Here is a 12684-nt window from a genome sequence, read left to right as displayed (position 1 = left end):
TGAAAATGTATTTGCTACTTGTAAGTTTTTACTGTGTTTCCTTCTTTCATTATTACTATAGTTAGTTTTATAATAACTATTACCATGTTAATTTATATTGTCATGTTGTACATTCTGTAATTATGTATATTATTACTATTTCCATATTTGTCACTGGCAATACTATACAACTTAAAAAATGTATGTGTTGTATTTTTAAATTATATTTCCGTTAAATAATTTCTTAAATGTTGTGGTTAAGTCTAAGGGAAGGCCATGAGTCATAACTTCGCCACGAATAAATACAAATAAACTACTTACTTACTCACTCACTCACTCACTCACTCACTCACTCACTCACTCACTTATAAGACCAATCAGCACCACCGCCACACAAAACATGATACAAACAGTATACAGTAAACTGATATATTATTTAGAGCTTACCTGTATCTGCCTACGCGTGGCGCTCGGCTGTCCAGATTGTTGTACACTGATTTGTTACTTATTATTGTCCTTTGTTATTACATACATTATGACACACAGCATATCATTTTGGCACTGCCGCGATAGTAATGTATATTAGACTATTTCCATCTTAAAACTCTATACCAAGGATGGCAAACCTTTTACGAATAGCGTATCAATTAAGGTATTTTGTACTGTTCTTTCACTGTCTGGTGTGGCATCGGTTATTTTTCTTTGAAATTACAAATCCAATCGACTGAATGTTTCATGATTTTATTTTGCATACCTCAGTGAAAATTACATTTCAAAAACAGATATATTTTAAGAATAAGATATTTTTTGCTTTAAACTAGTGAAATTAAAAAAAATATGGCCATAGAATTATTTGACAACTACTCCTTTATTAAAGCGTAATTTTAAATATGCTATGCTGGTAGATTTGCGACTTATTTATTACATGTTAAGGACATTAATATATGTTACTGTGTTGAGCGGTGTGCCGCAGGAATGCCACCTAATGGCACCGTGTGGCATAGGTTCGCCATCTCTGCTGTATACAGTAGGTCACAACACTAAGCTTTCTTCGACAGATCAAACAAAGTAACTTGTTTCCTCTTCTTTCTAATTGTGTCTTTCTGAATGCAGTTGAGTATATTAGTTCAAGAAGAGTGGAAGAGTTATATGAAATGGCAAATAATGCTTTATGGCACAAATGCAGTGTTCTTTGGGTCGAATCTTGGTTTAATCTTCATCTTCTTGATTGTCTCCTTCTTCCGTCTCCTCCTCTCTCTCGGCCTTTCTCACTTTAACTGATTCGACACTGTGATTAGTCGCAAGTTATTCATCACTTCGAATAAAGATCTCCGATTCGTAGGCAATACTTGACGCAAGTCGGATCTGTTGCCGATACGTTACCAAACACTTCATTCATCCCTTTATTTGCATCACTGAACCGGTTTATCTTCGTAGAAATTTCCTGAAGTGTCCGGTTCAAGAAATAGAAAGATACGTGCTCTGATGGTCGAGATGTTTGTCCATACAATGACATTGATCGTACCAGCACCAGAAATGCGCAAATATTATACATAGAACTACAATTGGTTCATAATATTTTCAGCAATGTACAAGCAGATTTGAGGAAAAACATATATTTCACTATTCGTTTCCTTTCCTGCGTTGAGGGTATTCCGCATTATACAAAAGTAAAAATATTGTAACGTCATAAGAAAATCCCGGATTTTTATGCAGTAACAGGTTAGATTGCAAACTAAGTAGGTTAGTAGGAAGTGTCCGCTACCCGCTCTTCCATAATGTAGCAAGAGTAACATAAATTATAGGGGTTCTGATGGGCCGTAACCCTAATGTTCATGCAAACCCCATAGCATAGTCGTTGTGAAGGTGGACTATACTTGCTACTGGTTTCAGTTAGTTTGCATTCTAACTTATTAATGCATAAAAATCCGGGCTCTAGTCATAAGCTTCGCCGCAGACGATATTTGTCTTATGGCACAGCGGTACCGGGACATAGAAGATAAACTGAGTAGGTTGAAGAAGGAAGCGGAACGTGCAGGTCTCATGATCAACACAAGCAAGACTAAAGAGATGAGGATTAATTCAGATGTCATGACCAGCTTGACAGTAAATGGAAAGGAAATTGAGCGAGTTGAGTCCTTCCTCTACCTTGGAAGTATAGTTACAATGGATAGTGGAGCGGAGGAAGATGTTCGAAGCCGTATCCGGAAGGCAAATGGTGGGTTTGTCCAGCTCTACTCTGTGTGGAAGAATAGAAACATCTCGAGGAAGACTAAGCTTCGCCTCTTCAACAGCAATGTAAAGTCGATTCTTTTATACGGCTGTGAAACATGGGAGGTTACAAAACAGATCAATAACCAGCTACAGGTGTTCATTAATAGATGTCTGCGTCGCATAACAAATGTGAGGTGGCCGGACATAATCTCGAATGAAGATCTTTGGACCGTGACCAATCACCAGCCGATTGACATCCAAATGGCGCTGGATCGGACACACATTAACGAAGCCGGATGGAGCTCATGAGAGGGCGGCGCTGGACTGGAACCCTCAAGGCTCTAGAAAGCGAGGTCGGCCAAAGAAGACCTGGAAAAGGACGATCGGAAAGGAAATCGCAGAGGTTGACAAGACATGGAGCGAATTGAAGAGAGTGGCCAGGAACCGTACTGTGTGGAGAAATTTCGCCAAGGCCCTATGCTCCAGAGGGAGCAACAGGAAATAAGTCACGTAAGCCATAAGCTTCGCCGGGCCAAGAAAAATTTGCGTACTGAGCACTTTTCCGCCTTATTCAAGTTTTACTGTACTTATTTTTACTTACATATGTATTATAAGTAAGGCAAGGATTTACAGCCAACGGCCGTAGCCGTGTTGAAACAGCGGATCCCGTGAGATCTCCGAAGATAAGCAACATTGGGCGTGATCAGGAGTTGGATGGGTTGCCACGCGCTGTTGTGGGGGGGTAAGGGAATGGAGGAGCGGAAAGGAACTGGCCACCCCACCGCACATAAACTCCGGCTCAGGAACACCTCTGCGGAGGTTCGGACCTGCCTTCGGGCAGAACAACCCTTACCCTTACCTAAGGATTTACAGGCACTAAAAATACCAAAAATAGGCAGGCAAATATACACTTAAAATCGCAAAATCCGTACTAAAATTGCAAAAATAGGCACTAAAAACCAACCCGAATATTCGAGGGGCGTACTGTATCACTTTGCAGTTTATCTTTTGTACGTCCTGGTTTGGTTCACATTTCACTTAAGAAGATGGTGACGTGTAACTAGTGTCTTGTTCCACCGTTTGGTAGCAGCACACGCACAGGGTTAGTGCACTCGTCATAGCCATTTCATAACAACACTGTCAGCGAAGGAGAAGACAAGATGGAAAGCAACCGTCAGGGACAGCACTATACGACTTGGTTCCTATGGAAAGAAATTCATCGGCGCTTGGTGGCAGTCTGTGGAGAACATTCGCCAGTTTTCAACTGGGTGGAAGGTTGGAAAACAGGGCGCATATCGGTGGACAGGGGAACCAGTTCTGGAAGGAATGTGACAGTGTCAACAACAGCCAACATTGCCCGGGTCGAACAGGCCATCCGAGGAAACAAATGTATCACATTTACTGAAATGCAGCCATGGGAAATAGCTGAAACACCCTGCGTGGCCACTTACAGTTGGTGATGGTGTCATCCACGTGGGTGCCTAGACTCTTGTCTGCAGACGGAAAGCAGTTGCGTGTGGACGTGAGCAGAGAACTTTTGCAACGACATGATCAAGATCCAGCCGACTTCATGGCTAGTCCATTACCATGAGCCACAAACGAAACAACAATCGATGCAATGGAAGCATAGGGGCAGTCCACAGCCAAAGAAATGTTGAACAGTGCCATCAGCTGTTCGTGAACATGAAGAAACTTCTGCGTGGTCGTCGTTTTGCGGATTTTGCAGAACTGGACACAGCACTCTGGAAGACTGGTTTCACGAAGATCTGGCGAGACTGACACATCGATGGCAAAACTGCATGCAGTAACCGGTACAAGGAGATTATGTTGAGAAGGTGGACGTAGCAACTGGTGTGTAATATACTTCATTTGGGTAGAAAAATAAAGTGTAAAACAATATAGTTCGCCCTTCGTACCATCTCCTTATCATTTAAAATTACTCAGCGTATGTTAATCATGCCATTTCTTTCTCAGATAATGGTTTTATGCCAAGGGACAAGTAGTCGCCAAAATCAGGAAAAGGTAAAGGTAATAATGATTATTATAATAAACAAAACAATTGAAGAAATTCTTATCTCTTTCAGACAATAATTATGACGACAGAACACTTCAAATGAAACTTAGTCAGTACATGTTACAATAGACAACCAGATACTGTTCTGAATTTTGAACAGCAAACCTCTGCCTGTTGTCGCCTAATACATGTTTAAATTGAGGAAATGACTTCACACGAGGTCAGGGGGTGAAACCCGGTGGTGGTGCTATGTCTTTCCCTTCGAGAACAGCAGCAATGCCAAAAGCATCCTTCCAGCCGGGATTCCTCTGCATTATGTTGATCTCATCTCCTGTCGCTCCATTGGTCTTCTCTACCTCATAAACAATCCCTACAGATCTCTCTTCCAGATGCTTTATTGTGGAAGGTAGCTGTTCGAACTCGGAAGAAATGTACGTGAGACCACTGAAAATCTTGGGGATGGTCAGTGTAGGGTGCAGATTCAAGGCCAGCTCCCTCCAAGTATAATTATAGGACTAAATGGAAGCTGTCGTCCTTTAAAGACATATAAACGCATGCCTTTGGTAGCTACTGTACCTGTAAAAAATGCCTGATTTCACCGGATATCTGATGAAGGAACCTGACAAAGCAGAGAGGGGCGCAATAATACCATTTAAAAGTTGTATATCTTCAGAATAGGCATTAATGCACGAATAGGCATATATTGCACTATAAAACTTACGTATTTTCTTCACAAATGGACTGAAACAGATTTTACAATTATTAGCCTACAATTTTTGGTTGAGGAAATAAATAGGCAAGTATTAGTGTGGAGAGAGGTACTGTATTGGGCATAATGCCGGTGTATTTTCAAAGAAACTAATTAATTTAACAGAATATAACCTATCCTTGATCGGAACTTGTATATTATTCCTGCTATGACGACAATCATGATGACCACCGTTAAGAGAGGAACACCGATAATGGTCAGTAGATTCGTAGTTCGTACTTTCTCCAAACATAGCTCCTCATCATACTGGACGACGTTAACAGGCACTCCTCTCCAAGTAACAGGAGACGAGCAGAGAAGAGGATCTGAAGTTCCTAAATTGCTAACAATTGTAGAGGTTGTATTCAGCCATTTCTGGAAAGGAATCATTCTGCAGTCGAAGCAGTCGAATTCATTACCACCCAGATCCACTTCGTCTAATCCTTCTAAAGATTGCATCATAGTTTCTGACAAGGTACGAATCAAATTCTTTGAAATATAAATTTTCTTCGTCCAAAGTTCGTAATTCTTCTTAGTACTGTCTCCTGAATGATGCATATTGAACTGAGCATCATTGGCCATGAGAGACTTTGGAAGTGAGAACACGTACTTGTCATGCCATTCTAAAATTCTGTTATTAGAAATATTCAAAATCTCAACAGTCGTTCTAGTTTTACTTAAGTTAACGACATCCGATAACAAATTATCAGACATATCCAGGAGTATAATGGGGAGGTCATACAATACGGGCCACTTTGTTAATCTGTTGCTTGATAAATCTAATAATTTTAGCTTCTTCAAAGGACGGAATGCATTGTTTTCCAAATTAGTTAACATATTTCCGGACAGAGTTAACTCCACAAGTTCTGGCAACCCAACGAAGTCACGTTTTTCAATACTAGATAAATTACAACCATCTAGACGGAGTGTACGTAGCTTTGGAAGTGGTGGTAGCTTCTCAGAAAGTGAAGAAACGGAGTTGTATTTCAGGTCCAAGACTTGAAGATTTTTTAAGGTTGACAACTCCTTTCTTGGTATGGTGAATTCCTTTCCTTCGAGTGATGAGCCTGATATTTCCAATATTTCCAATTTTGGCATACGGTCTATCATTTGAGGAATTCCCGATATGAACGTTCCTCGAAGGATGAGGATTTTTACGTCAGACATACCGAGGAAGCTATCTGGAAAGAAAAGAAATATTTATTTCAAACCCATTAACTTTTACATAATACACTGAGTGGCCAAATGTCACGGAAAGGGGTGTCCCATTAGGAAACGTGCCGTGTATGACCCCTGAGCGTTGCGGCTAGCTGCGGCGTTGCTGAGCAGTCTGTCACGGACACCAGGGTCGTGAAGATGGCAACATATCGCGAGTTAACCGGCTTTGAACGTGGGATGATCATCAGCGAATTGCGGAGATTACACGGGAATTCGGGTTCCCGAGGTCAACAGTGTCGAGCGTGGTTCTTCAGTATCACAGAGAGAATGTAACCACCCGCCCCACGGGAAGACCACATGTGTTTAAAGACCTGAATCACGTCGCCTCCGCAGAACCATACTGTGAGTCAGATCACCACTTAGGAGTCAGGAACCCATTTCTACCAGGACTGTAAGGAGGCAACTGCACCGCATAGGCTTCACCAGCCGACGACAAACTCGTATTCCTGTGCTGACCCCTCGGCACAGAGCTCAACGACGTGCATGGGCCCGCGAACATCTGTAATAGATCATGAAACAGGGGCTGAGTGTGATATGGTCCGATGATTCCCGGTACCAACTGTATCGAGCTGATGGACGCGTGAGAGAGTGGCGTATGCCCCATGAAGCTACGGATCCTGCGTGTCAACAAGGTTGTGTCTAGACGGAAGGTGGTTCAGTTCTGGTCTGGGTGGCGTTCTCATGGCCCCATTGTCTGACTGGTGCACGTCATGTAGAGATTCTTTCAGAGCATCTGCATCCCTTTATGGCTCTAGAGTACCTTGATGAAGATGCTATGTTTGAACAGGACTATGCGCCATGTCACCGCTCTGTGGTGGCACGCAGGTGTTTGGAGGAGCACTCCAGTGAAGTTACGACCATGGGTTGGCCCTCAAGATCTCCCGATCTTAATCCAATCGAGCATTATGGGATGCTGGTGTACGCTCCATGAACCCCACACCAACTACACAAGACCAATCGTGGGTAGCAGTGCAAGATGCCTGGGTTCAGATCCCTCCAGGACGATTCCATCACCTTGTAGAGTCGATGGCTCGCCATTTTGAGGGTTCACGGAGGAGCATATAGTTATTAACATCACATTCGGTGCCTTCCCATGAATTTTGGCCACTCAAAATACTGTATACTGTTGATAACCAAAACGGTAATGATTGTAGGGTGCTAATGTACCTTTGTTAAAGAGATTCAAAATGAATTTTTTGATGATTCATGAAATACTAAATCTAGGCTTAAAAGTGATGTATAATACATAACATTCCATGCAATATAAGGTATTTAATTTTCACATTATTTGATAAGTTTCGTATAGTAATTTAGGGATATCTCAACACGCTAAGCAAAAACCTGTAATTTTGATAATGCTTTATTTGCAAAATAGTTCAATTTTTACCTGGTGAATTTGTAGACAGTTAGTGTATGTTTTCTATTATTTATGGCCAAAAATAAAACTTCATATCATTGTAAATTAGAAAATAAATAAACGATGCAAAAATGTCCACTTCTCCCGCACTTAGGGAGAACCTGACACTAGGTAGGACCTCGGAAGAGTTACACAGCTATTGTACACAGTGGGCACATATAAACTGTTCGTCGTTTCCATTTTCTACACACATCTCGTGGAACCATTTCCTGCATTCCCCACTACATTGGACCCATGCCTCATTTCGGTTGTCGTCATAGAAATAGCCATCACATACTGCGCAGTAATTCTCAGAGCAATTAAGACTGCATGAGGAACTAGCTTCCCCACTACCAACACGCCGAGTTCTCGTTGTTTTGTTTAGATTTGAAGGATTCTGTTCATTTCCGCGTTTCCTCTTCCTTAACTTTTGTCGGTAATCCTGAGAAGTCACCATGGCGGATTCTTGCACTCTTCTTCCTCTTCCTTTTCCAGATAGGAGTCTTAATATCGGAACAGGAGATAACTCCTGGACTGAGCAACTCGGAGGTGTAAATGCAGGTGAGGCTTCATGTTCCTGTGATAATGTAGGACTACTGGCCTTAGTTTCGACAGCAATATCTTCTCCAACATGTACGTGATTTGAACCATTTTCATCTTGCACAAGGTCGTATTCAAAAATGTCTTCTTGGAGGATATCGGGATTGTACGGATAAATGACAGTGTCGAGATCTCCCACGCTTGTCATGTCGACATCTCCCCGAGTTACATTGGCAGGCAAGAGGTGGCAGCACTTACCACGCTGAATGATTGGCGATTTGGAAATGACATGGCCGCTTCTCCAAAACGTGCTTTGTGCGCCTAACCTCAAACATTGCCTTAAAAATATCGCATATCTACGTATTTCGTTCTACAACCTACTCATTATCTTATAGTACGTTACTTTTACATCATATATCACTTACATACTCACCTTCAACTATTCAGATGTCTTGTATTTATAGCGATAATCGTCTGCTACCAGGATCACCATGAGCACAACACCCTACGGCTCCAATACATGTAGTTACTAGTTCGACCTGTAGAGTACTGTGGTTACCAGTGGCGCTAAGCTTAAAAGTGTCGAGTTTTCCCTCATGTCGGGATCTCCCTAAGTTACCTTACTTAGTTACATGTATTACAAATGCCAATATTGACAACTTTTCGAAAGTTGTGTCTTGAATAACCAATAAAATCCCAACCAAAATTTCTTGAAATTGGATCACAGTGAATTCGACTGGAATTTTTATAAGTATATGGCTCTTAAAGACGTCATGTGCATTCATGGACCCTACATAGAAATGAGATGCTAATGAAAAATAACAATATCCGGCTACTTGGCTGAAATGTGTTCAGAGGGCCCCTGGTTCGATTCCCATCTGAGCCGTACATTTTAGCTACGTTTTATTAATTTGTTCCTCTTGCTCGGGGACTGGATGTTTGTGATTGTATTAATGCATATTCATTTACATACAACACACGAGCAAGAAGGAGCACAATATGCAGCTGGGACATATTAGAACAATGGCGAATGACTGACTACATCTGTAACTTTAAGACCATTTTTCTTGAAACATTGGTTTTTTTCCCACCAAAGTTGTGTACCTTTTCTCAGCTTGTAGATGAGTTAGAGTTTTGAAACTTGGGCAATGGATGCACCATGCACAGCACCTAACACACCAAACACGTTTTGTGGGAATGTAAATTATAAGAGGAATTAGCATAGATTTCATAGGATTTTTTTGCAAATATATATATATATATATATATATATATATATATATATATATATATATATATATATATAAATTATATTTTAAACTTTTAAAAATATATGAATATTCTTGATTTGTACACATACAAGAAGTACGGATAAACCTGTGTGAGAAAAGTGATGTTTGTGTGTTTCTTAATTTCCTCAAAAAAGGAAAAAGAATTTATAAAAATTAGCATGGGTTAGATAGGCGGTTCTGAACCCCCACAATATATCTGAACCAGTGGAGACAGCTATTCAAGGACAACAGTGTACACGCAGTAATTAAGATCGTGTTAAATTATATGTCTCTTAGCTCTATCCCAGGAATACTCTCTGGTGCTATTGAAATATTAACAGCCACCCTTAGCGCTATTCGAAGAAGATTGTAACCTCCAACGACAAATGTCCCGTAGAATGGCAGCTTGACGTCTCTATCGCCTTCTACACAAGGAACAACCAAGATGACGGAAATGGCAAGCAGTCAGCAGAAAATAGTCATTTCTTCCGTCATTGAATATGAAGCGAAATTATGTACATTTAAAAAAAATGTTTAAAGAGAAGGGGTGTTTCACATATAGCCTGTGTTTTTACAGAAAATCAATAGTATAAAATAAAACTGGAAAAACCTGTTCTGGTTTTCCTATGAAACACAACTCTATTCAGTGATTTTTAAATGATATCTAAACCTTCCCCTGGACGAGTATACTCTAAATATGAAATTTAGCCTAGATATATCCAGACACTTCTCCGTGATGGTGGAACAGACGGACAAACAGACACGAAAGCTAAAACCATTGATACGGCCTTGAGTTGACCTGAAACGGATAAATATCTGAACCCCCCCCCCAAAACGAAATTACACACTGCGGGCCCATACAACTTTAATTATATAGATAATAATTGTACCGGTTGGTACACCTATACGCCGCACGTTTGAATTTTCCGCCTTAAAGTACTCCTCTACAGTTGAAACTCTGAATTAATTCAACCGTTTCTCAGAAGATGTCACTGTGTGTATTTCGATTGGTTTTTGTTTTTCATTGATCAGGAAGTGTGGACATTCTCTCACAGATGTCTCTACCAAAAATTATGATCATGCACCCTGGTGCGAAGTGATGGAACTTTTCTATAACTAAATTTCGTTCTTTCATTTGTAGGTTGGCAATATTAATCTTTCTTTCCGCCAGTTTTGAACTTAGCCAATCCCGAATTTCTTTAATTAATTTTGGACCAATCGTGTCCTTCTTCTTCACGTTTGATGTGTAAACTTTAGCCGACCAATAAACGCATCTGGGTGTGTCTTAATTATTCATGAAAGGTCTCGAATCTTCCCCGAGAGTATAAAAACTCCTTATTTTCCGGGCTCTCCACCACTCGTACAACATCTAGCTTAGTGTATAGCAGCAGGCGAGAAGCGCCTCCTTCATCCGCCAGCAGCTCTTCAACAAGGTAATGGCCGTTTAACATCGTTCTTTTTTCCTTGCTAGCTCAGCAGTTTAACCCGCGGGGCAGGTTCGAAACCTTTAATATGTAACCTATAACTTAAAACATGTAAATTTTTCCATCTTTGTAAGACTTCATATATCTTTAAATGTAAATCGGGGACAGAGAGTGCTTTACCCTCTCGAGCTCCCCTTCATTTCTGAGTTGAGGTGACTATGTTTTCGTAACTTATTTTCTACTTTTCCCTAATGTGTTAAAATTTTTCTTATACGAGTCACCTCTATAGTATGGGAATAGCCCCTGTGTATCGGCTTAACGCCACTTAGGTTTTAACAAGCTTTCATGTAGGAGTGCAAGTACACGCCTCCATTCATCTTGATATTTTTTGGGGCATTTAATTAATCTGTTCCTTTTCCACGAAGGCCCAGTAGATTGGGTACTAGATACCCCTGTTTCTTTGTAGGTGTGCCTTGAGGGCAGTTGATAGTAATGTTGGTTGTTGCCTTTGATAGGCTCGGAAAATTGAGAGCGGGTTAGCTCTTTAACTTGTGGTAAATGTGCCTCAGAGAGGCTTGAGTTTTAAAGGTGGGAGCAAACGCTCCATTGTATTGAGGGAATTTCTGCCCTTTGGTAATATGTGGTTGTGAGCTGAGAGCTCAGGAATTGTAAAAATTAGGGCTTGTGGCCCAGATTGTTAAAGTCTATCTAAATCTCGGCTTTCTTGGTCTTGTACCTGATTCGACTTGTTGTTATTTGTTAAAAATCCGAAATTTTATTATGTGAAAATTGTTAAGTTTTGAAAATATAACCTTTATTGAAATTTGAATTCATCTTTCGGCCTTGTAGTTAGACCCATTTCAGCCCGCACCTTCTTTCACCTCTGCTGATCCACCCAAATGCGGTAATAATAATAATAATAATAATAATAATAATAATAATAATAATAATAATAATAATAATAATGTGACAGTGAAGACCGAGAGTGTGTGTGGCCAGCAGGAAGTAAAAGAATAGACCTTGTGAATTGTTGAGTCTCGCGACAAGGAAGCTCGATAGAAGAAGGTGGAAACTGGTTAAAACTGTACAAAGCGCTGAAAATTATCTGGAAGGGGAAATGGCAAGAATCTTCCAGTGGTCTATATGAAGAAGGGTACTGCCTCCAATGAAGAGTAGCGTGCGAGTTGGCTGTGCGGTTAGGGTCGCCCAGCTGTGACCTTCTGTTCGGGAGACGGTAGGTTCGAATCCAGCAGCAGGCAGCCCTGAAGATGAATTTCCGTGGTTTCTCATGTTCGTAAATGTTCGATGTGTTAGTGCGATGTTAAAGCAGTAGCAAAGAAAAATCTTGAGTCAATCTTGGGACAGTCATGAGTCAATCGCAAGTAAGTTAGTTACGAGACAATCGCGAATCAATGCGTCCGCGAAAAGTAAGCCGGTCTTGATTACGCGAGGTGCCCATCTTCGTAGCGTAACGGTCAGCACTATTTGTTACCGTCCTCGATAGCCCGGGTTCGATCCAGGCACTGCCAGAGATTTTACATTGACATAAGGGATGGTATAGGTTTAAAAAGATACATGCACGCTGGGAACGTGCCCGAAAAGATCTGCATCCCCACAAGGACAAGAGTTTACTTAGTACTCGTACGGACGTTGCGGTAGTATCGATGTGAGTAAATATCGATATTCGATATTTCAGTATCGATATTTTGTTTCGATACTATTTAATGATATTTCTGATATCAAAAAGATCGTTAGGAAATAATAAGGAATTAATCGAAAGATAGGTATAAAATTATAATTAAGAGAAGATCGTGGATAGCCTGTTGTTGGTGGTAATTATTGTTTTAAGAGGAAATACAACTGAGCAACCATCCTCTATT

At 40.7% G+C, this 12684-nt stretch overlaps 1 protein-coding gene across 2 annotated transcripts in view; it reads right to left on the bottom strand.

Moving 5' to 3' along the window:
* Positions 1-721: 721 nt before the first annotated feature.
* LOC136884405 (nephrocan) overlaps positions 722-12684 on the bottom strand; it is a 166311-nt gene continuing 154348 nt past the window's right edge. For both annotated transcript variants that reach the window (XM_067156541.2, XM_068229861.1), the window contains exon 6: positions 722-6136. In XM_067156541.2, coding sequence (XP_067012642.2) covers positions 5070-6136 — 1067 coding nt within the window. In that variant the 3' untranslated portion in view covers positions 722-5069. The remainder of the gene's footprint in view (positions 6137-12684) is intronic.

This window comes from Anabrus simplex, chromosome 12 (genome assembly GCF_040414725.1).
Source record: "Anabrus simplex isolate iqAnaSimp1 chromosome 12, ASM4041472v1, whole genome shotgun sequence".
Lineage (NCBI taxonomy): Eukaryota > Metazoa > Arthropoda > Insecta > Orthoptera > Tettigoniidae > Anabrus > Anabrus simplex.
The sequence above is the reverse complement of the archived record's forward strand: the minus strand, read 5'-3'. Positions and strand labels throughout refer to the sequence as shown.